Genomic DNA, 22,921 nt, shown 5'->3' with positions numbered 1-22,921 from the left:
TCTGGATGGCAAATAGTTCAGAGTTCAGACTCATTATAGTCTATAGAAAAAAATCATAAGTGTCAAAGTCAATGTCTGCTGTCGGCTGACTCGGCTGTCGCCTGTTGGCTGTCAGCAGTCACACAACAATTCGTGTTTGGGACACAGGTTTGGGATGTGGTTTGGGACCTCTGGCCTCTGGGACAACTAAATTCGTGAACACTTGTAAAATAACATTAATTATTGATAAAATTATATATGATAAGTTTAAATTATAAATATCGGTAAAATAAAATAGCGAAACATGGCTGAGACTACAGAGAAAGTAGAAAGTAATTGTGATGCACGTCGTAGGATTCTCAACATAGCTGTATCAACTGTTCTATTAGAAACTGGCTTTGAATCCGCGGATAAAATGAGTTTGGAAACATTAACAGAGATGCTACAAGCATGTAAGTAACACTTTTTGTATAAACTAGTGCTTACAAATGTTTCAAGACAAATGTTGTTTGTTTTATATAATATTATTATTATTGCTCTATAAATTTCAGTTTTCACTGAAGTTGGAAATTCTGCCAGAGGCTACTGCGAACTTTCGGGTCGAGTAGAGCCCGTTTTAGGAGATATTATGATGGCTCTTATTAATATGGGTAAGAATAAATAATACACATTGCTAACATTAACTTATATACCTTTTATTCATATAATTGTTTATTCAAACCATTACCCTCGTTATTGCCCTACATTTAGTTTAACTTTTGTTTTAAAAATGTGACGCTTATCTATTAATCTTGAATCTTTGTAAGAATAAAGACAAATTATACTGACAGAAACCAATAAAATAATTGATTTTAGTAACTTAGAAATGGTTTTTAGACATCTTTACCAATTGTTAAAAAAATCATTCATCATTTGTTGTATACTTTAGTATAGAAATCTTATTAAGGTACATTAATTATTCTTAATCTGTATTTTAGGTATCAATCTACAAGGACTAGAACAATATGCAGCTCGGCCGAACAGACATGTGATCCAGCCTCCGCAACAGGCACCAGTTCCTAGGACACCTGCAATGCTCTCAGCGGGATCCAAAGCTAAACCCTCACCTCACATACCATTCCATTTACCACCTCTACCAGACCCACATGCTTATATAAGGACTCCGGTAAGTACATAACTATAGGACAAAAATAAGCTAAAGTACAGTTTGATACAAACTTAATGGTGGTTCAGAAAACGTTAACGTCCCGCTAATATCTAAAATTGTACTCTGCACATCGGAACATACATTGTTCCGAGCCACCATTAAGTTTGAATTGTACAGTATGGTACTGTACAGGTACAGTCTGTACCTGTACTCATCATCATGATTGCAAAATAAATAACTTTTGGAATGAATATTCATTTGAACAAATAAATATGATTTATATTTTATACTGACTACTATTTTTTTTTTCATTTTTATAGACACATAAACAACCTGTAACAGAATATGAAGCTATAAGAGAGAAAGCTGCCACACAAAAGAGAGATATAGAAAAAGCTTTGACTAAGTTTTTATCGAAAACAAGTGAAACACACAATCTATTCAATACAGAAGATAATCAGGTTTATCCTTGTAAGTAGATTTTTATGTGCTAATATACCACTTAATATAAAAAAAAAAACATATTTTTTAAATTTTGAAACTTTAATTTTAATTGAAAAGATTTTATAGAAGCATAGTATGAAATTCCCAATGCCATTGTAAACCCGTTAATATTATGTAGTTTTATATAATATAAAACAAGCCTCCATTTTTATAGACACCCACAGGCATGAACAAAGAAAAAATTTAATACTTCATACTAATCGTTTAATTGTGTAAACAATAAGGTTTATTTTAAATTTTCAGTGATAGCATGTAAGCCAACATTCCCTGCATATTTACCATGCCTGTTACCAACTGATCAAGTATTTGATTTTGATGAATTGGAATATCACTTCCAAGTTGCTAATCGAACTGAAGACTTGCCAGCTGATAAGAAAGGTATATTTTCAACACACTTTTAGCTTCACATATTGTGTGTTTGTATGCAACTGAATCCTTTAGACTTTTACTCACTTTAAACAGACATGTTTAATTCAAACATTGTACATTTATCAAGGATTAGTGCCAATACAATAATTACATATATATTGCATATTTTTTAGTTTTTTAAAACTTTAAGATTAGCAATACAGGTGCTGATTGTCCTGTTAATAATAAATAGCATTTTTAACTCCATTATTTTTAAAAATGAACTATTTAAAATGCAAAAATTTCACAATATTATACATTATATAAAATTATAATAAGGGCTATATTCTATTTTTCAGACCAATCTGATAATGAAGGTGAAATTGGAGGGGACAATGAAAATGCAAATAATTCCCAATCAGAAAATCCTGATATAACTGGCATTTCAAGTCCAGATAGAAATAAATCTGGAGGTTAATTTGTAACTGTTATTTTTAGATAAGGTTAAATATAATGTTAAGACAAAACCAATATATTTTAAGACAATATTTTACACACTTTTATTTCTGTACCTGGATAGTTTAATAACAAATAAATGTCATGAAACAATATGAATAACTCATGGCTGTTAAAGTTCTTTGATTACGACTTATGTGATAATTTTATTTTGTAGAGAGAAAAGTTATAATTTTTCTATAGCTACAATTCTTGCCTAAATCAAAATTACTATAGATGCAGTAGGGTGACCACTCAATATTTTTTTAATACCGATGACTGTAGCTCTGTGGGGTCACAAAATAAAACAACACTATATTGTTTATTTTTTTAATCTTATAAAAATTATTGTAGAGATTTAGAATTAATAACAGGCAGGGCTTTCACTCCATCCTTATTAACGACTGTTACTTGGAAGTTGGGCAGACTGACAAACAGACGCCTGTGCACCTCTTGTACACACAATTTCAGTATGTTGTAAGCTTCTTCTTCTGTCAAATCTGTAAGTGAAACAAAAAAGTTATTGGAAGTTATTGAACAATAATTGCTATATGATATTAGTGACCCAAATTGGCCAGTGTTTAATATAAATAAGTGATGTGTATATAGATTGTCCCCTAAACTGTGTATCTAAAAGTTCAGCATATTTTAATCACCACAGCAGTATTGGGATCATATTTTTGGTTTGTTGTTTGCATTACACATAAAATTTTACCTCTACTGTTGTAGTGTAGTATTGATAGATTAGAGTAGATTGATCTTTAAGAGGTAGCGCGCACGAGCAACTTTGTCTCCGCAACTATTTTGTCTCTCCCACCCATGGGCTAGTATGAAAGTGTGCGCACGTAGCGACGCAACTCCCCATACAATTGATGGGAGAGACAATATACAATACAAATAGAGACAATACTACATCATCATTCTTGATTCTAATAATAGTCATCATCATAATTTTATTCTATTTGTGCATAAATGAATACCTTTCTTATGATGACGGTCCATGATACTCAAACTGAGAAAACCACCATAACCATGAGCAGCAAAAGGTACTTTAACGCTTGATGCCAAATAGTCCATGAAATATAGTTCTGGACCATTCTCCTTGTCATAACCTCCCATCAAAATATTAACAAAGTATGGTGTCTGAAAAATAAGAAATGAGTGTTTATTATGTAGCAATTTATTAATTTTACTTCTATAATAATCATAAAGTAATGAATTACAACTATGGTAACTGCCCCCCTAGCCAAGTGGCTTTCTGTTAGCGTAGCGTTCAATAGAATAGACTACGAATGTATGAGATTGACGTAAGCTGTAGATACATTTGTCTACAGCTTACGTCAATCTCATACATTCGTAGTCTATTCTATTGAACGCTACGCTAACAGAAAGCCACTTGGCTAGGGGGGCTGATATTCAAATTTCAATGCAAATATTTAATTGAAATTGAGTTATTATTTGTATTTGCTATTTTTCCAAAAATACATCGTAAAACGTATCTAGTGTAACCGATTTTATGACCATATTATACAATATTGAGTAACAAACATGTTCTCTCACGACAACAACAACAATCCATATACTTACACGACTTCTCAAGTATTCAGCCAAGTTCTGGCGAGTAAAGTTAGCCGCTGCTGATGGTCCCAGTTCATAACTGTTCCGCATTTTATAGAGCTGGATGTTCTTAGCAATGTACTCTGCGAACTGTGTGGTATCGCCAGAATCGCCGATCACTCCCATGACAAGTTTGTCCGATATTTTGTATATTTTATCCTCATCTATATAAGAAAATTAGTTTACTACAAAATAGAACATTAACCTAGCTATTCCATTTCATAAATAAAACAACGAATGTGCTAACTCACCGTCTTTCATGACCATAATACTGTGGCTGTTGGTCTGATCAGCAGCTATCATAACAAAGTCATTGCATTGTATACCGAGAAGGCATTGTAATTGTATGTTCGACATTATTAAATTATTGTTTTATAATAAACGTAAATCAAAAGCCGCACCAGTAACAAACAATCAAATCAAAGAGTATAGTAATATAGAGGGAATCAAATCAAAACCTAGTAAACCGCAACTCAGCGCTCGGAAAATTCAGATGTCAAATTGTCAAGTCATTACAACATAGATAAAAAATTATACAGATTTAACAAATAACAGATAAAAAATTACACACATAAAGTCAAGCTTGGAAAGAATTTGTAGAAGTAAGCTCGAGTTTAAAAAAACGTGGAACTATGAAATAACTGAGTAAACGTTAATTTTTAAAGTGTTGGGTACACAGTTGGGTACTTCATAATGGCAATTTCTGAAATGTAGAATTCACATTAAATATCTGTGATAATTATCGAAAATGTAAATGTCAATGTCAAATCAAATCAAATTCAAAATTTCAAAAATATTTACCTATCCACTATTTATCAATGACTTGAGCTCGAAATTCGGAGTTCGGACTTTAGTGTACGATTTAAATCAATTTTTAAGTAATGTGTAGTAGAAGATACAGCTATATCATAAAACATGTTCAAAAAGGTTGCTGTAGGGATATCTGGTGGTGTGGACAGTGCAGTTACAGCATTCCTTCTTAAAAAAGCAAGTAAGACATAGGTTATAAGCTATCATATTTTAGTGATATTGTTTTTCAACTTCTGGGAGTTATTTATGATACATATTATGTGATTCATTTACAGATTATCGAGTAGAAGGTGTTTTTATGAGGAATTGGGATGGTAACTATGAAGGCGGTTTTTGTTCAGACGAAAAAGATTTCGAAGATGCCTCGTTTGTTTGCCGTAAGCTTCAGATACCATTGCACAGAGTTCACTTCATAAAACAGTATTGGAATGAGGTTTTTACGGTTTTGCTTAAGGAATATGAATCAGGACTGACTCCTAATCCGGACATTCTCTGCAACAGATATATTAAGTTTGATAGCTTTTTTGAACATTGCAGGAACAACTTGTCGGTTGATGCTATTGCAACAGGCCATTATGCAAACACCTCATTTGGACCATTCTTAGAACATTATAAAGACAATGAAAGTATGTGCCTACAGAATATCTTTCTGAACATATAGTGTGCTTCTTTGTGTGCAGTATTATATAAACTATTTTTAATTTCAGATGTTAAATTGTTACAACCAGCTGATAAACATAAGGATCAAACATTCTTCTTATCTCAAGTAAAGCAATTTTCGTTAAGAAAATGTATGTTTCCCCTAGCTAACTATATGAAAAGTGAAGTAAGAGAGATAGCAAGGCAAGAAGGGCTTATAAATGTGGCCAGCAAAAGAGATAGTACAGGAATATGTTTCATTGGCAAAAAAAGGTTTAAAAACTTTATTGATGAGGTAAATTATATGTTTGAACAGCAAATTAATTCAATCATTCAATGACAAATAATTATGACACCACTTATTATTATAGATTTTTTTATATTATTCTTAGTCCAATAGTATTTCTTAATTTTATATTTTTCAGTTTATACCTGAGAAAAAAGGAAATTTTATTGACATAGATACAGGACAGATTGTAGGAGAGCACAGTGGTATACACAAGTGGACGGTGGGGCAGAGATGCTGTCTCTGCAATTGGAAAGATGCATATTTTGTATTTAAGAAAGATGTAGCGACAAATAATATTTATGTAGTAAGTACCACATTTTTACAGCTTTATGTTCTTAAGCCAGTTTAACAACTTCTATTATATTCTGTTTTAAGTTTATCCGTCTGAGTTAAAATGATAAAAAATATGAAAATCATCTTGAATAAAATTTGATTCAAGTGAGCTATTTTATCAGCAATAGGTGAAACTAGACTTATACATACACTCACCGGCACGGAATCTTGGCCACTTACAAATTTGCCGATAAAAAAAGTTTGAAGTGTTTTTCACGATTTTTTTATATGCAGATATGTTAACATATTATTTGTTTAATTTTATGGTAAGAAATCATTGAGTTTGAGAATAATCTTTTACCACTTTTTAAGAGTTACTCGAAATTTGTGATTTGTGCGGTTAAGCCGAAGTTACGAATTGTTCGTTTTAAACTTTTTTTGATATCGTTTATGCCGTTTTAAGATATTGTTATTGTTGTACTGTAGTCAATGATCATAACAAACAATAAAAAATGCCATTAACATCTGAACAACCTACTCAGGCCATCACAATGATAGACCAATAACTGCCGCAACGTAAAGTACCTAATGTACAGTATGTACCTCGTTCAGCGATGCACCATGCATGGAGAAGATACCAGGAGACTGGCAGCCATATGTGCAGACCAGGAAATGAAGGTGTGAGGTGCACATCAGCTCGAGAAGACCCGTTTATTGTTCGAGAGATACTCAGAAATGGCTTTCTGACAGTTTTTAGGATACGCCACCGGCTCTAAAACACCAGGATAATAAATGTGAGTGAGCAATCGGAGAGAAGACTAATGAAAGAAGTTAATTTGAAGGTTTGCAGACCAGCACGCCGTCCAGAACTCCTCAGACATCACAGAGAAGCACGTTATCGAGTTTTGCACGAGAATATGAAAACTGGACCCACAGCCAGTGCGCTCGTGGGGTGTTCACAGATGGCTGCTAAGGCACTTTACGAGCTTCGGATAGCCAACAGTCAGTATAGAGGAGACGAGAAGAGAGGTTTTCACACATCACCACACTCAAAATGCGATTTTTCATGGAGGGTCAATAATGGTATGGGGAGGTATAAGTTCCGATGCTCGCACGGAGTTATTTATCGTAGATAATGGCTTAAATTTGATCAGGTACATCGAGGAAATTCTCCAGGAACATGTTCAGCCCTATTACAGGTTTATCAGTGAAGAAAATTTGCTACTTATACACTATAACGCACGTCCGCGTGTTGTACGATACGTATAAGAGTACCTTCAAGAGGTTATTATTGAAAAATTGGAGTGGCTAGCTCGTAGCCCAGATCTTAATCCAATAGAACACATCTGGGACATGCTTAAAAGAAACATAAAGTTCGATTCCAACCCAGCACTAATGTTAGATGAGCTTAGAAATACAGCTGGGGCCGTTTGGTACACTATAGCTCAAGTGGTCTCCAAAAATGTCTTCTAGAGTATGCCAGACTGGATGCAAACAGTGTTTAAGGCAAGAGAAGGATATTACATTTATTGAAAGGTTCAATTTTTTTTATGGAAACGTTCTTTCTAATTTTTTAGCATTTTTTAAGAAATCATTTAAATTTCACAGGAAAAGCGTAAATTCTTGTTTAATTCATATCTACTCGGTAGTACTTCTTATTAACTTCCAATTATTACTAAAAGTTAGTAAAAACATTAAAGTAACTAGTTTTGATTAAATTTTTACTGAATTTTGTAGTAGAAAAGAAATAGTGTTATTTTACGCAAAAATTTGCAGTGGCCAAGATTCCGTGCCGGTGAGTGTAGTTGTAGGTGCTTGTGTTAAGGGGAGTCCTTTCAGCGAAGCGGAGTAAAATTGGTTTGCAAGATCAAATTTTTCATGTATTTGCAATTATATGACGCTTCTAGAAAAAATAATCAATACACTTCAAGATATTTCCTAAAAAGTGTGCTAATTTGTTACACAACCACGTGTATTTTGTTCGATCATATAAAATCATAAAAATAGGCTAAAATAAAGATCGAAAACGAATTATTTATTAATGAAATTTCTGATTTTGGAAATAATTTTTATATAAGGATATGTATTTTGATGTACTGCAGAAAACGTGCTAAATTTTGGTTTTCTACTGAAGCCCTGTAATTATTAAATACATATTATATCTCAGAACTTAACGTTGCCCAGCGTTTTCTTTACAAACCGCGCTGCCCGCTACCCCGCCAGTCCTGATCAGGCGCTTGCTAACGTAGGACCTGTGTCAAATTATCTCCGCTCGATTTTAAGTTTTGAGTAAAGATAAATTATTGAAAATGGGTAACAAAACAAACAAAATTCGGAAGAAAGCAGTGTCAGTATCACAAAAAAGGACAGGAAAAGAGAACTAGTATGTAAATTGAGTAATATGATAAAAACGTAGTTACTTGATGCCACAGAATAAAAATATCAGTTGGTCATAAAGTTTCACCTCGTATGCTTTTATTTCAAAACGATAAAAGCTGCGTTACTGTGAAATAAGAGTTTAGTTTATAATAATTTGTTTTATATATATAATACTAGTGGTCCGCCCCGGCTTCTCCCGTGGTACATATTTCGCAATAAAAGGTAGCCTATGCCTTTTCTCGGGTATCAAAATATCTCTATACCAAATTTCATGCAAATTGGTTCAGTAGTTTAGGCGTGATTGAGTAACAGACAGACAGACAGAGTTACGTTCGCATTTATAATATTAGTATGGATTATTATTACGTAATTGGTGTATTATTTGCATAATTTTGGGGTATAATTATTAATTACAGTTGTTTATTTTAAGGAAAAAAACAATAATGATTATTTGTTAAAAAATAATTGATAATAGTCAAATAATAATGATTATTGACTAATAATAATTATTAATCACTACAGTAAAAGTTCCTTATTGGCGGGGTATATGTTCCATAAAATATATGCCTCGAATACAGAAACCGTGAATACGGAATGGTAATTATTATATGGGATTATAGGTTCTACGTTATACGTTCCTAGGTGACGATTGAGATTTTTTTCGTGTCTCATTTTTTTTAGTTGACATTATAAATTTATAAACTAGGAAGAGTGCAGTAGACGTTACTCGATCACAATTATTTTTGTAACGAATGTGAAAGACGAAACCTATAAAACACGCAAAGCGGCTTTTACTATAAACGGAACTACATTTAAAAATATACTTTATTTATTGAGTTATAAGGTTGCTTCCATTCTGTTTATTTACATTCTCAAAAACATCAATCGCGGCAAAGGCGGCTTGCGACAAAGGCGGCTTGGGTCAAAGGCCTCGGCGATATCATTAATTAACAACATAATATTATGTACTTTAGGCTAACTTGTAATAAGATCTATTTTACTTTCTTATTAGTCCATTTGACAAGGATATTGTGTTAGATACCTATTGGAATAATTTTATTATTATGTATGTACTTATTAAATCCGCGAATAAAAAAATTTTAGTCGCGAATATAGAAATTGGGTCGCATTTTTTTAATTCCCGAATAGTGAAAACGCGAATAAAGGAAGCGCGAATAAGGAACTTTTACTGTATAATAGATGATAATAGTTAGTTCATAATCATTGTTATTATAGTTCATTGAAAAGTTACATTTGGGGTTGCGTTTTTTAGGAGGACGCATTTTATTTTTTTGATGTGTAGGGGGGGTTAGTGTGAAGCTATCACCAAGTTTGTGGGGTCGCCACCCTTGTCCCACGGCCGCCATCTTAAAAATAGCGCTTAATATGGTTTTTATGATATATCTCTTAAACTATTAATCTGATAAAAAAAAATTGTCAACATTATTTGTTGCAAATTAAATTTTCTACAATTTTGGTCCAGTAACTTTTTGTCATAGAACTATAAATAAAAATGTTATGAGTGAAAATGTTCAGAAATTAGCGATATTTATATTTTTCAATAAAACTTTTTTTTTTATAATTTTACGAAGAAATAATATCAGACCATTTTTGTAGATTGTTGTAGTATTGTAGTTATATTGTAATACACGCGCTCTATACTATTCTAATATAATACTCTAAGCTTCTACTGGTAGCAGCAAGTAATATTTATTAGTTACACCAAGTACTTCCATAATTATGTTGTGCTAATTAATAAATTCCTAGTACCTACTTATCTCAGTTTATAAAGTTGTAAATGATTTCTTTATTTACTTTTATATTTACAATCTGACACAAACACTTTTACATTGCTTACATAATAAAAATTGATCACAATTTACTTTTGATATAAGTATTTTACACTGTGGCATAGCGCTAACGTTACGAAAAACAAACGACGCGAGGAGCGCGAGGAGCGCGTGTCACGCGAACGGCCCCGCACACCTCACCTCCAATCTTGCCTCGCGTTGAAATACCTCGCGTTAAATCAATTCTGTTTTTTTATTTGAGCTTGTATTTTCAGGTACCTGGAACAAAACATCCTGCATTATGGAATGACCTTTGTTTTACTAATATGCCCCATTGGATCTGTGAGGAACCTACAGAATTAAGGAAAAATGGTGTACTAAAATGTTTTTTTAGATTTCAACATACTAAGTCATTAGTACCATGCAGAGTTGTGAAGAATAATGATGGTCTGACCATACTATTGGATCATAAACTGAGGGCACTAACAGAAGGTCAATTTGGAGTACTTTATAAAGACGGGGAATGTCTTGGTAGTGCCAAGATCACAAATATTTTTAAAAATTTAATATATTAGTGCAAAGATAATTGTTGAATTTTAATATATGTTCATGTTTACCTATGTACTTTCCTAGTTTTTTATTATACACATCTATCTACACTAATATTATAAAGAGGAAAACTTTGTTTGTTTGATTGTAATGAATAGCCAATAGGCTCATAAACTACTGGACCGATTTTTAAAATTCTTTCACCATTCCAAGGTCTCGAAATCCACGAGTAATACATTGAGATATAAATATGGAGACGACACCGCCTACATCACTGATGTTCCGCTCAACATACGCCATATGGCTTAACTGCACGCTCATTTTTTATTTGTTTTAAAGTGAAACGCATCAAATATGCCTTCGTGTGTGTTACGATATTGCACAAATAATACGGAAAAGTGCAAAGGAATAATTTTCATCGGTAAGTACCTAACTATATAATAATTTTTAAAACTTAGAGCAAAAAAATGGCGCACAGATTTTGTTCGTGGTGTCTCCTCCATACGTACCTAGTAATATTATCTAAATGGAGTAATATAGGCTATATATTATCACGCTAAGACCAACAGGAGCGGAGCCACGCGGGTGAAACCGTGCGGCACAGCTAGAGTCTGGCCAGCCAAAGCTGGACCCAGTAAAGGGCGGCAGACTCTAGTTATTAGTAAAATAAATGGTGTTTTCAGACGTTCGAAATATAGATAAAATATATGCAATTCTGAGATTGTTAGATTTCTAAACACATAGGTATGGGTTCATAAAAATATTTTAAAACAATATGTACCTCTGCGTACCTAAATGTAAAAATATATACATACAAGGAGTAAAAATATTTGGTAAGGCTTTGTTGTTATTCTATTTAAATATCACCACGTGAGTCCACTGCTGTTAGTTTTTAGCTATATTGAAAATCCATATAAATCTTTTACTACATTAAAAAATATTTTAGAAAATTATTATAAAATTGAAAATTGTTATAGGTAAACCAGAATCTGATGGCAATTGGGGAAATCAAAATTTTGAGTGTGCAACCCTAGGGAAAATGGACTGACCGATCTTGATACTGCTTATTTTTTATTTTGTCCTCAACATCATTAGTCACATTACATAAGTGAACAATATTGTACCAAATAATGAGATATCCACTTAATATTTTGTAGGTACTACTTACATGTATAATATACATATTACTTTTATCTATATTTGTATGTTCATTATCATTATGCCAGTTGAAAATATCGATGTTATATCGATAGAAAACTAGACTGCTTATAATTTTTTATAAAATAAAATAAAAGTAAAATAAAACTTATGTTTATTTTCGTAAGTATTAACAGATACACACATTATAAAATTGACTTGGACAGCTTGGACTTGACGAATAGCCGTATTGGAAACTCCTGTAATAAGTTTTCATAAAATTATATTCCAATCAACAAACAATATTATAGTTACCTACATATAATATTTTTTAATTAAAAGTATCAAAGCGGGTAAGTCCAATTTACCAATAAAATCTTCTAAATTGAAAATTGTGATGTGTTTGACCCTTCTTCATCAAATATTTTTCTATACACATTATAAACAACACCTCTTGCTTGTGATCACAGCGGCTTTTTCGACATTTTCGAAGATTTTTTAGACAAAATCCTAAAAATTATTTATCAACTGCAAAAAAGACAAATAATTTGACAACCAATTTGATAGTTGTCAAATAAGTTGCCACATGAAAATCTTTTATTTCTTAAATATAAATATGCCATCAGATTCTGGTAGACCTATATTTTATAAACTAGCAATGTAATTCATGATAAAGTTGGCAATCTCTGTTGAAATGTCAAACTTCGCAGACTTTGCCAAATGCCAAATTGCCAAGTGTCTAATGTCCTCACAAATTGACTTCTTGTTCTTGACCATAGATGGGTTTTTAATGATTGATACTCATCAATTTCTTGTTTTATCACGATTGAATTCTCAAATATAGTGTCATAAGTTTACCTGTAAAAGACTTGACGCCGCATTTATATAATTTATTGGATAATTCAATAGTCAATACATACACGTAAGTTACTTTCACTAACAAAGATGCTGCGATGTACCAATCATTATTTGAGTTTAAATAATTCGTGACTAAATTAAACGATGAATTGTTTTCAGGTACTTACTATTTACGACAATGGTGAAGGTATATGGGCTTGGTGTTTTGTACAAAGGAGTAAACAGCGCTACTATTTTGAAGGCTGCTTATGATTTACAGAGTTTTAGTTTTTTCCAACGCTCTTCAGTACAAGAGTTTATGACATTTGTCAGTAAGACTATCGTTGAAAGAACTCAACCTGCTTCAAGGCAATCTGTCAAAGAAGGTGAATACATGCTTCAAGTGTATGTGAGAGCAGACAATCTCGCAGGTGTCTTGATATCAGATCATGAGTATCCAAACAGAGTGGCTCATACATTAATTACGAAAATTCTGGATGAGTTTTCGGCAAAAGTACCCGCTGCAAATTGGCCAACAGGAGATGAAACTACAATTGATTTTCCTGTGCTGCCGCAATATTTAGCTAAGTTCCAGAATCCAAAAGAAGCAGATGCTCTAACAAAGATTCAAAATGATTTAGATGAAACAAAAATTATTCTCCATGATACAATTAAAGCCGTGTTAGAAAGGGGTGAGAAGTTGGATGATTTAGTTGAAAAATCAAATAGTCTCTCAATGCACAGTAAAGCATTCTATAAGACTGCAAAAAAGACGAACAGTTGTTGTAATTTCTGAGGCACTTTATTGTTATGAGTGGAAACACGCAGAATTATATATTGAGTCATATGAACTGTATTTAGTATGGCTCTTGTTTCATGTAATATTTGTGTTACATTAGTTAGCTACTGCATTAAAGTGGAGATTGTTGCTGTGGTGTATTGAAATAATAGTTGTGGTTTTAGATGTTTACATTTATAGACATGATATTATATTGTCATAGTTATAATGTTTAATGGCCCTAATATTCCTTGTCATTGTGGATATACGAAAGATTATGAGCAATAGCATGGAACAGGGACTAAAGTGTTTAGATGTTATGAGTTATTCTGATAGAAAAATTCATGGTCATGCTTATCAGTGTCTAAAATATGAAATTAAATGTTTGTTAAGAACTGATAATGAACAGCTTGATTGCATTTCATTGTAAATAAAAGGAACTGCTAATTAAATAAATTGCTCGGATAAAATCGTGAATGCTTACATCACATCACATATTTTGTATTCTTTACATCACAATATCATGTTGCCTTAATTTGAATAGCAATGTGTCTTAGATTAAATTGAGCAGTTTTAATAAATTTATATGATACTACTTAAATATTAAAATATACTGAATTTCATCATAAGACCTTGATATACATTAATGTGTTAGCAAATAATGCTTTTGGTTACCTACACAATTGTTAAATATTTTCCAGTTATCAATATTTGGGAAATATTTGCATTTTTGTATTTTTTATAGGAAAATTGCAAGAGGCAAAAATTAATTGTAAAAAAGTTTCAGGAATTTCAAATAGCCTATATATATTATCTAGAACCCTAAATGTGTCTTACTAATAGATATTCTGTGTTATGATTCGATTGTCAGTGGTTGTAAGTGTTTTTAATATTTTATGGGCTTACAATTGTAAAATGTGGCGAGATAAAGCTTGACTAGAATTAGTATTAGCTCAGTTCTTGGTATTGCCATATGTATACCTACTTAATTAAAAATTAAATATAATTATTTTATACTTTCATTTTTATGCCATACATTAAGTGTCACATTATTGAATTATAATGTTATTGGTAATATTCAGTATGGAAATATAGTATGAGAGCTAGCGCACAAGAGCAACTTTTTTCTCCGCAACTATTTTGTCTCTCCCATCAACTCTATGGGCTAGTAAGAAAGTGCGCGCACGTAGCGACGCAACTTCCTATAGAGTTGATGGGCGAGACAAAAGTTGCTCTTGCGCGCTAGCTTTTATATAACAGAAATGAATGTAGGTACTCATGCTGATGTAAATATTAAGTAATTTTCTCTCATTTTATACTAATTTCATTGTATTTGACTGTAATATTATTGTTCAAATAATATTTCTGACAATAATCATTATTTAATAGTCTACATTCCTTGACAGTGTGGCTGTTCTATGTATTATATTCAATTTAAAAGTCCAAAATGAATGAGTCTTCAGTCTGATTAAAGTCCATTTCCACCAAAACATTGTAAGTATGAAACTTAGAATCGTTTTTTTTTTTAATTATTCTTGTTGGTGTATACCTCAAGTTAGCTTATTTTTGTACATATAGGTCCATAATTTTTGTGTATAATTTTTATAATTTGTATTCATTATATTATAACCACTATGTGTATGTAACTTTATTAAAATTTGGTTATTATTATTATTAGCTTAAAGATTCCATGTTTGATTTTAATAAATCTATATGTACCCTATTTAGTTAGTCTTTCATTTATTTTTAGTCAAAACCTTAATCTCTATATTAAACTCATATTACCATTGAAGGTACTAATATCCTATAGGGTAGTCATTCAGAACGAATAATATTATAAATACGAAAGTAACTGTCAGTCTGTCTGTCTCTTCTTCACGCTTCAAGCATTTATCGAGGGCTCAGGGCGCTGCGCTGGCGGAAAGCTATTTAACTTGTATTTACATATAAAAATCATATAGCCTTAGTATATTTCTACGCAATGAAATAAAATATTTTATTCATTTTCATTTGAGTCACTTCTTTTTACTGAGATAGAGGTTTAAAGCGCGTCACACACGGTGAAGATACTATAATATTTTATCTTAAGATACTCTAATATAAAACGTTATAGTATCTTAAGGTATCCGGTATCAGCGTTCTGACCATCATTTTTCTTTTTATCATTGCGTACTAAGACCCCTGTAGAACCGCCATCCTGTTACAAAATGACCCACAAAATTTCGGGTCATCTATTAAAGTCCGACTCGTGCCTCAAACAGTATAAGCGACACGTAACTTATGTGCTGAGTGATGGGGAGGGAACTGCGCATGGTCATACAATACTCACAGATTATTTTATACCTTATGTTTAAGTTTTGCACAGGTTTGGGCCAGCGGTAAAATAATGCCGGCTATGTAAAGGTAGGCAGAGAAAAAAAACACAGGTTTGAAATAAAAATACATATATTAATTTTACATCAATATTAAATTACAGCCAACGTAACTATGTAGGTTACAATAATAAAAATATACCTATATAATTTCCATTGAAACAAATAAATAATAAAAACAAGGTATTCTTCCTTATTAGTACACCTAATTCTAAAAATTATCATTGACTATAGAGGGTTGCAACTGCTGAATACCAGGTAACATTTAAAACAATCCACCTACAAGCAAGGGAGAGCTCACTTATATTATTATTATGGAATTTACTCATTAAATCTATAATTAACTAATAATGAGTAATTAAATCGAGGGAATATGCATACAAATTCTAGATTACCCAATTTAAGATTGCAAAGAGAATATCTAATGCATTGAGATGAGAGATATTATTTTAGGTTGTAGAACCAATCTTGAATTCATTTACATATTCCATTGATCATCGATAGCCTAAATTAAAAGGAGATTTGTATTACACTGTTATAGAATAATAGAGTTTGCAGCTAATTTTTTGGCATCAAGCAAAGAATAAGAAATAATATAGAAACTTAAGCTTTGGAATAGACACCAGTGAGATTCGTTTCATGCAATCGTTTCTTTTAATGTATAAATGCCCATCATAATAGATACACCAGATTATTTTTTTTTGCTCGTAGGAGCACATTAAGAAGCCCTTTACAATTTTCCTTTTAAGATACCTTTACACAATTCAATTTCACGTTATGGGCACGTTAGTTCAAAATTAAAAAATCTCACTGGATAGTTAAATAATGTCAGTACTTCTAAAATAATACAAATATATACAACGAAATAATACAGTAAACCAAAACATAGCTAACAACAAAACCCGAAGACACGTCGAAGTAAAGAAAGTAAGATATCTACACAATTTGCAAACATAAATGCCCTTTATTATTTCACGTGGGAAATATATAACGTTAAATATAAATCTTTATTTCGAACTACATACTTAAAAATCACGAACCTAATACACAAAATACAACGCAACATAAGATCTTAAAATTTGTAAATTCTAACGTTTCATTGGTATATCATTTTTACTTTGAATATAGACCCGCCTATCAATTGAATATTGTGAATAGGTTTAGCACCCTTGTTATATAATTTGTAACCAAAAATATGTCATAATTATTTCAGGCCCCAAGGATTTTTCTTATTAGATTTTGGAATATAATTTTTATATTCTCTTAATTTTGAAACACTTAACATTCAATTGGTGAAGACAGGGCCTTATATTCGTTTGTTTCCTAAACGTAGCCTCAAACAGCAAGTCCCATCTTGTTTTATGTTTGAGTTGCGTTGGTGCATTCGGTTTAGTCTTCTAATGATAAGAGAGATTTTACTATAATATTCGTACACGGTACAATATATCTCTTTTCACTCAACACACACGTGTTTTTGTATACATCTATCGTCTAATATTATATTTAAAATATGTTACAATGATCCCATTTGTTTATTTTTTTTACAATAAATTAGGTATATTATATTCACTGAATGTCATTATGATGTGTAAATAAATTGGTATAAAGTATAAAATGATTGTGATACAAAAGGTAACTGATAAAATTGATTGTCCCATTAAAATGACTTTCTTGCAAAATCAGTCTTTATGAATAAATATTTTGAAGTAAGTTTCCCCAAAAGCTCAATTTTTGTTAAGACGCAGAGGAATAAAAACATATTAAAATCAATTCCCGCTGAGATAATTAAAAACAATATGAATAAATAATATGGAAACACATTGCATACCGTTTAGATAAATAGCGACTCGGTACATACAACTACATAAGAAATAATAATTAATACAATGTATTAAAAACAATTCATTTTAACTGAGAGTCGTTTAAAATTGTGATGTTTAACTTACTGGTTTTTAATTTTATTCCTTAAATCTAAGCGCTACGTTTGACATACAGATTTTAATTGAAGCAAATTTATCTAACTGATCATAATGGAATAAAGCTGAGGTATTGTAGGGTCCATCACTAAAGGATTTCGCGTATAAAGGTAAAATTTGCCATCTATTTGAATATATATTTAAAATACATACATTACGATTTAGGTATATTTTGTGCGAACATCCAAAATTGTTTCCAAAAACATTCTCTCTACTTTTCATTGAATATAATATAAGTACACGTAAAATGTATAGTCCTAACTATAACACATTTAATTTTATCTGAAAGAAACTTATTAAAGGAAAAGTCTGATTAAAGAAGAGATAAACTAAAATATACATTAAATGCTCCACTGTAGTACTAAATTATTATAAAGAGTCCACACAAACCACGATAATGTCTATCACATACTCATATCTACGGAAGTAAGAAATTGGGCACAGTCATTTATAAGCCAAAGAATCTATACACAATAATTATGCTCACGGTTTACTTACATCTACTTATTTTTTTATAAAAAGGCATCTTTTATCATTATTATTATCGAACAATAAAACAAATTAGCAAATGAATTTAATTACAAGAAACGTTCTACGACATTAAAAGCAACGGAACGTAACCACACGATTGTTCGAAAATAGAAACGGTCACAGATAACACACGCTACTAATCAGTAAAGTTTGTACTGACACAATGACACTACAAGTTCCATACAAAACGGTCCGGCGTCGAGGAACTTCGACCAAACACTGAAGTTGTCGGTTAGCTTTGGTTTTGTGTTTAAATGAGAATCCAAAAGGTAGTTAAGTTAGATCATTTCATTTATTCGGTACGTGTATTTTTTTGGACCGAAAGTCGTAGATTTTCCTGCAGAAGAGTACTAGGTCTGGTGAAACGGAGGGAGGCAGCTTGGTGTCGTTGGGCGCCACGGCAGGCGTCACCTCGCTCGCTGGTAGCGGTGGGACTATGGATGGCGCGATTGTTATCCCCTCTTCTATTGCTTTTAGCCGTTTTCTATATCTGTAAAGTGATAATACATATTTTATTGGAGCATTTGTATGTGAAAGCAACTTAATACGAAGAAGAGTTTTTATCTATAAATTATACTTGATAGAATAAGACCCATAAAAATCATAAACTTTTATGATATTCATTAAAAATGTGAACAAGATTCCTACTACAAATGCATCAAATTATAAGTAGATAAATTGAACTACAAAGGAAAGTGACAACTGTCAATGTTCGCTCTAGCTCTACTGTCTTAAAAAAAAAGTAGTACTTGAAAAAAAAAAAAAACACAATAAAGGTAAGCGCACACTAACCGGCAGTACTCGTTGAACGTGAGCACGTAGCACTTGTCCTCGATGCAGGCAACGGAGTTGGCGTCCTTGTGCCGCGACGCGAACACCTCGTCTGGCGCGTCGCTCGCCTGCCGCCCGCGCTCCGTGTGCTCCGGCCGGTAGTACCACACTAGCGATACCATCATCTCGCCTGGGAATAAATAACAAATGATAAATAAATATTTCAGGAAATTTTTCACAATTCAAACGGAGAAGTTAACTATATAAAACAATTTAGGACATAATAAATCTGAATTCATTACTTGTAAGAATAAAACATAACGTAGCTAATACATAACATTGTAACTATGTCATGTGTGTTAACTTGGTGATCACACAGGACATATAAACTAGATTTATATATACTGCACTTGGTAGCGCATCATTGCTTGTATTAAAATATGAACACTACGCATAAATTTTTTCAATATTTTACAAAATTAACTAATCAATAGAATTTCAGAACGCTACGTTAGAAATGCAATACTGTAACTTAAATATACATGAATTAACATGACAATGACTATATTTACCGTCGTCGGGGTTCTCCCACAAGCTAGCGACCCGTGCGACGAAGGGCTGTGCGCGAGCCTGCGAGGCCCGCAGCAGCACGCAGTCGCCGCGCGCCACGCGGTCGCCGCTCGCGTGCGTCATGCGCGACCAGCAGCGCGCCGTGCGGTCTAGCCGCGAGTCGTTCTGTACAAACAGAAACATTTTATTACTTAATTAAATTAAATAACAAAAGTTGTTTTTTCCGACGTTTTTGACACTTTATATCATAGAAGGAGTTTAAAATTATTTTTGTTAACTCACTCTGATCAGAACACTGATAATATTGCTCATGAAGATAATGCGATAATCAATCAGTGAAACAAATGCGAAAAATCTCATACTACATTGACGACCATGGAACACCACATACCAAATTGACGATCATGCCTTTTTTAAGTTCTTATTAAAGTAAAAATGAGGCGAGCTATACGTAAAATGTATCTAGATATTTTAAAAGTAACTAATTGCTAAAATAGATTTTAAAAATAATAAAATACTCACATTGAGGTAGACTTTAGAAAGGTAGTAATCTCCGTCCCAGTTCCATCCATTGCTCCACCGTGGCGGCGGTCTGGGCTTGAGGTCGGGCGGTGCGAGCGGCGCGGCCACACGCCGCATGCGCCGTGCACCGCTCCGCCTTCGCCTCGCCCGCCGCTTTAAACCCGGCACTGGCGACGAACAAGCGTCCTCTATCACCAACGCGGCTTCATCAGTTTTAATCACAGTCTTTTTTGACACTAGTAACTTGGCAACTTTTTCTACATTCTTCCCTTTCAATTCATTCGTCTTCTCCGTTAACTTGCACCGTTTCGTCTTGTCCAGCTGCAGATTGTCATCAATCTTATCTACATCTTTCTCAGCCACTATCTCATCGATCTTGGCTTGGCGCTTTGATACCAACAGTTTTACTACTTTCTCTACCGTTTTTCGTTTGAGATCACCGTTTACGGTATCGATTGGTAATTTGCTCGGTTGGAGCCCGTTCGTTACAATCTTGTCCAGTTTATTAAAATCTGAAATCTGGTTCTCGTTTGATAACTTGTCACCGGTTTTATCTTCATTGCTTTCCGTTTTTATGTTTTGAGATTCACAGCTGCTATCGCAAATATTTTTTGTCACTTCACCATCAGATTTTGTACCAATTTTAGCTTTTTGTGATTTTAATGCTTTTAAGGTTTTAGGACAGTTCTCTGATTTAATATTATTTATTGTTACACTTTCACTTTTCACTTTTGGGAGTTCACAATTGTTTTTAATTATACTAATTGGATTTATATTATATTTTTCACTATCGATATCACTTTTCTCAGTACACTTTTCAATGCTTGCGAGCACTCCACTTTTCTTTTCTTCCTTAAAACTAAGTACGGTTTCGTTAGGGGTACTACTATTTAATACTGATTTTATATTATGTGTTATTTTTGAGTTTACTTTTTCTACTTTACATGCGTTTTTGTTGGCTAACTTTTTCTCTATGAGTTGACTTACAGCTGCAATAGTTTCAGGTGTTACCCCATTTATTGAAGTATTGCTATCAACGACGTTGTTGTTGATGTTAAGCGTCTTCTTTGTACAATTTTGTGCAGTGTTTTCATTTGTTACCAAAAATAAAGCTGCAGGATTTAGTTCACCATCCGGTGCGTATCCTTTGACATCTGTTCGTTCAACACTATTTTTCTTTATTAGGTTATCTAATACTTCTGCACTTTTTGTTTTTGGTTTCAAAGATAAATCGTCTTGTGATATATCATTTACTGCGATAATATTTTGCACTCGGGTATCTTTATTTAATGACGTTTCTAATAGCATTTTCTTAGCTTTTGGTTCACCGTCAAGTAAATCAGATTTTCGCTTAGTAGATTTTTTCTCTGAAATTATTTTGGGGGATTTTTTATTTTGCTTTTTTCTTTTTTTGGTTTCTTTTGCTTCAATTCGTGGCACATCAGTGAGTTCTCCCGAAACCTTTCTGCGCTTTTGTAACTTAACATGTTCGCCTATTCCATTTGTTTTACAGACGTCTTCAAGTTGCACGTCTTTCATTTCAATTTCTAGTTTGGGCCTCGAATGTCTCCTTTTAATTGGTTTTGCAGCATCTGTAACTATGGCGCCTTCCGTCAATGCTGTCATGCAATTATTATGTTCCTTAAGTGCTTGTGCGTCTATTTTTCTAGACGAGGCGTACGTAGGACCTTCATTTTCTTTCTTAACGTCAACTAGAGGAGTTGACCTTTCATCTGAGGATGATAAATCAATAGGAGCGCAGATAGGTGGTGATATGGCTAGCACGTCATCGTCGGCTTCATGAGTTTGTGGAGGTTGTTGTGTTAATAGTAGGGCGGTGTCGTCACCAGCCAGAGATCGCCGAGCCATCGCTTTTCCTAGTCTAGCTCGCCTTGGTGCAATGGGTGGAGGTTGCGGTGCACAGGCACCGGCTGAGCCCCTCGCTGGTGAGGGGGGCCCGACGGCTTCAGCAGATCCAGGGAGATCAGCAGTTAATCGTAAGCTGTCGCGGACATCGAATAACTCCCTTTTGGGAGAAGCCCCACCCATGGCCGGTAAGGGACACGGGTGGGGCGCATCGGCTGCTGTGGGTGGTTCAGGTGGTTCCAGCTCTAGTGGTGGATCCTGAAACGAACAAGAATTGATTAATAAAATTTGTGTTGCGAGGCTTTTACAATAATTTATTTTATCACTTCATAGGTTTTAGTATAATGTAGAGTTGATCCACATCCTTAAGTTTACATATTATGCTTTAAAATTATAAGTATTAAATGTTTGAATGATTATTATATTAATGACAAACATTTGCAATGAATACACATTTCGTGTGAAACATTCATAATATTTACATCTGTTGAGCATTAGACTATTATTAACTATGTAGATTATTGTTAAAGTAATAAATGAATTTATTATCAGCAATGATTTGAATTTTTTATTCGCCATTTGCACAATCAGGTAAATTGCTCATAAATTATTCATGTGTTAAATTCTATACATGAAATATTTAAGCCTGTAATTATGTTCATCTTATTTGTCAGATATATAGACAATGTATTAAAACGTTAAAAAGCTTTAAATACGTGATAAACCATCACAGTCGCTAGTT

The 22,921-nt window shown here is 32.9% G+C and overlaps 5 protein-coding genes across 8 annotated transcripts in view; 3 read left to right on the top strand and 2 right to left on the bottom strand.

Annotated features, from left to right (window-relative positions):
* The first annotated feature begins 128 nt into the window (after window positions 1–128).
* Window positions 129–2,526, top strand: LOC123697394 (transcription initiation factor TFIID subunit 8). Its single transcript, XM_045643890.1, has 6 exons — window positions 129–431; window positions 531–629; window positions 957–1,144; window positions 1,447–1,597; window positions 1,874–2,008; window positions 2,338–2,526. The coding sequence occupies exons 1-6, from the start codon at window positions 284–286 to the stop codon at window positions 2,454–2,456; spliced, it is 840 nt and encodes a 279-aa protein (XP_045499846.1). The 5' UTR covers window positions 129–283; the 3' UTR covers window positions 2,457–2,526.
* Window positions 2,527–2,789: 263 nt separating this feature from the next.
* Window positions 2,790–4,626, bottom strand: LOC123697395 (proteasome subunit beta type-2). The gene is made up of 5 exons (XM_045643891.1): window positions 4,547–4,626; window positions 4,342–4,514; window positions 4,061–4,254; window positions 3,454–3,616; window positions 2,790–2,973 (listed from the first exon to the last, which is right to left on the bottom strand). Exons 2-5 carry the CDS (start codon window positions 4,445–4,447, stop codon window positions 2,819–2,821), a joined length of 618 nt encoding a protein of 205 aa, XP_045499847.1. The 5' UTR covers window positions 4,448–4,514; window positions 4,547–4,626; the 3' UTR covers window positions 2,790–2,818.
* A 250-nt stretch (window positions 4,627–4,876) lies between these two features.
* On the top strand, window positions 4,877–10,894 carry LOC123697351 (mitochondrial tRNA-specific 2-thiouridylase 1). Of its 2 annotated transcripts, none has more exons than XM_045643831.1 (5): window positions 4,877–5,081; window positions 5,176–5,526; window positions 5,608–5,834; window positions 5,965–6,132; window positions 10,546–10,894. In XM_045643831.1, exons 1-5 carry the CDS (start codon window positions 5,006–5,008, stop codon window positions 10,843–10,845), a joined length of 1,122 nt encoding a protein of 373 aa, XP_045499787.1. In that variant the 5' UTR covers window positions 4,877–5,005; the 3' UTR covers window positions 10,846–10,894. The 2 variants fall into 2 exon arrangements, with proteins under 2 accessions (XP_045499787.1, XP_045499788.1); XM_045643832.1 differs by having other exon boundaries at window positions 4,972–5,077.
* Window positions 10,895–12,674: 1,780 nt separating this feature from the next.
* Window positions 12,675–15,315, top strand: LOC123697352 (synaptobrevin homolog YKT6). The gene is made up of 2 exons (XM_045643833.1): window positions 12,675–12,878; window positions 12,974–15,315. The coding sequence occupies exon 2, from the start codon at window positions 12,993–12,995 to the stop codon at window positions 13,587–13,589; it is 597 nt and encodes a 198-aa protein (XP_045499789.1). The 5' UTR covers window positions 12,675–12,878; window positions 12,974–12,992; the 3' UTR covers window positions 13,590–15,315.
* A 695-nt stretch (window positions 15,316–16,010) lies between these two features.
* The window catches only part of LOC123697363, a 168,198-nt gene continuing 161,287 nt past the window's right edge, over window positions 16,011–22,921 (bottom strand). For all 3 annotated transcript variants that reach the window (XM_045643854.1, XM_045643856.1, XM_045643855.1), the window contains 4 exons: window positions 20,314–22,437; window positions 19,794–19,956; window positions 19,243–19,411; window positions 16,011–18,940 (listed from right to left, as the gene is read on the bottom strand). In XM_045643854.1, the coding sequence (XP_045499810.1) occupies window positions 18,739–18,940; window positions 19,243–19,411; window positions 19,794–19,956; window positions 20,314–22,437 (2,658 nt within the window). In that variant the 3' untranslated portion in view covers window positions 16,011–18,738. The remainder of the gene's footprint in view (window positions 18,941–19,242; window positions 19,412–19,793; window positions 19,957–20,313; window positions 22,438–22,921) is intronic.

This window comes from Colias croceus, chromosome 14, assembly GCF_905220415.1.
Source record: "Colias croceus chromosome 14, ilColCroc2.1".
Classification (NCBI taxonomy): domain Eukaryota; kingdom Metazoa; phylum Arthropoda; class Insecta; order Lepidoptera; family Pieridae; genus Colias; species Colias croceus.
The sequence above is the reverse complement of the archived record's forward strand: the minus strand, read 5'-3'. Positions and strand labels throughout refer to the sequence as shown.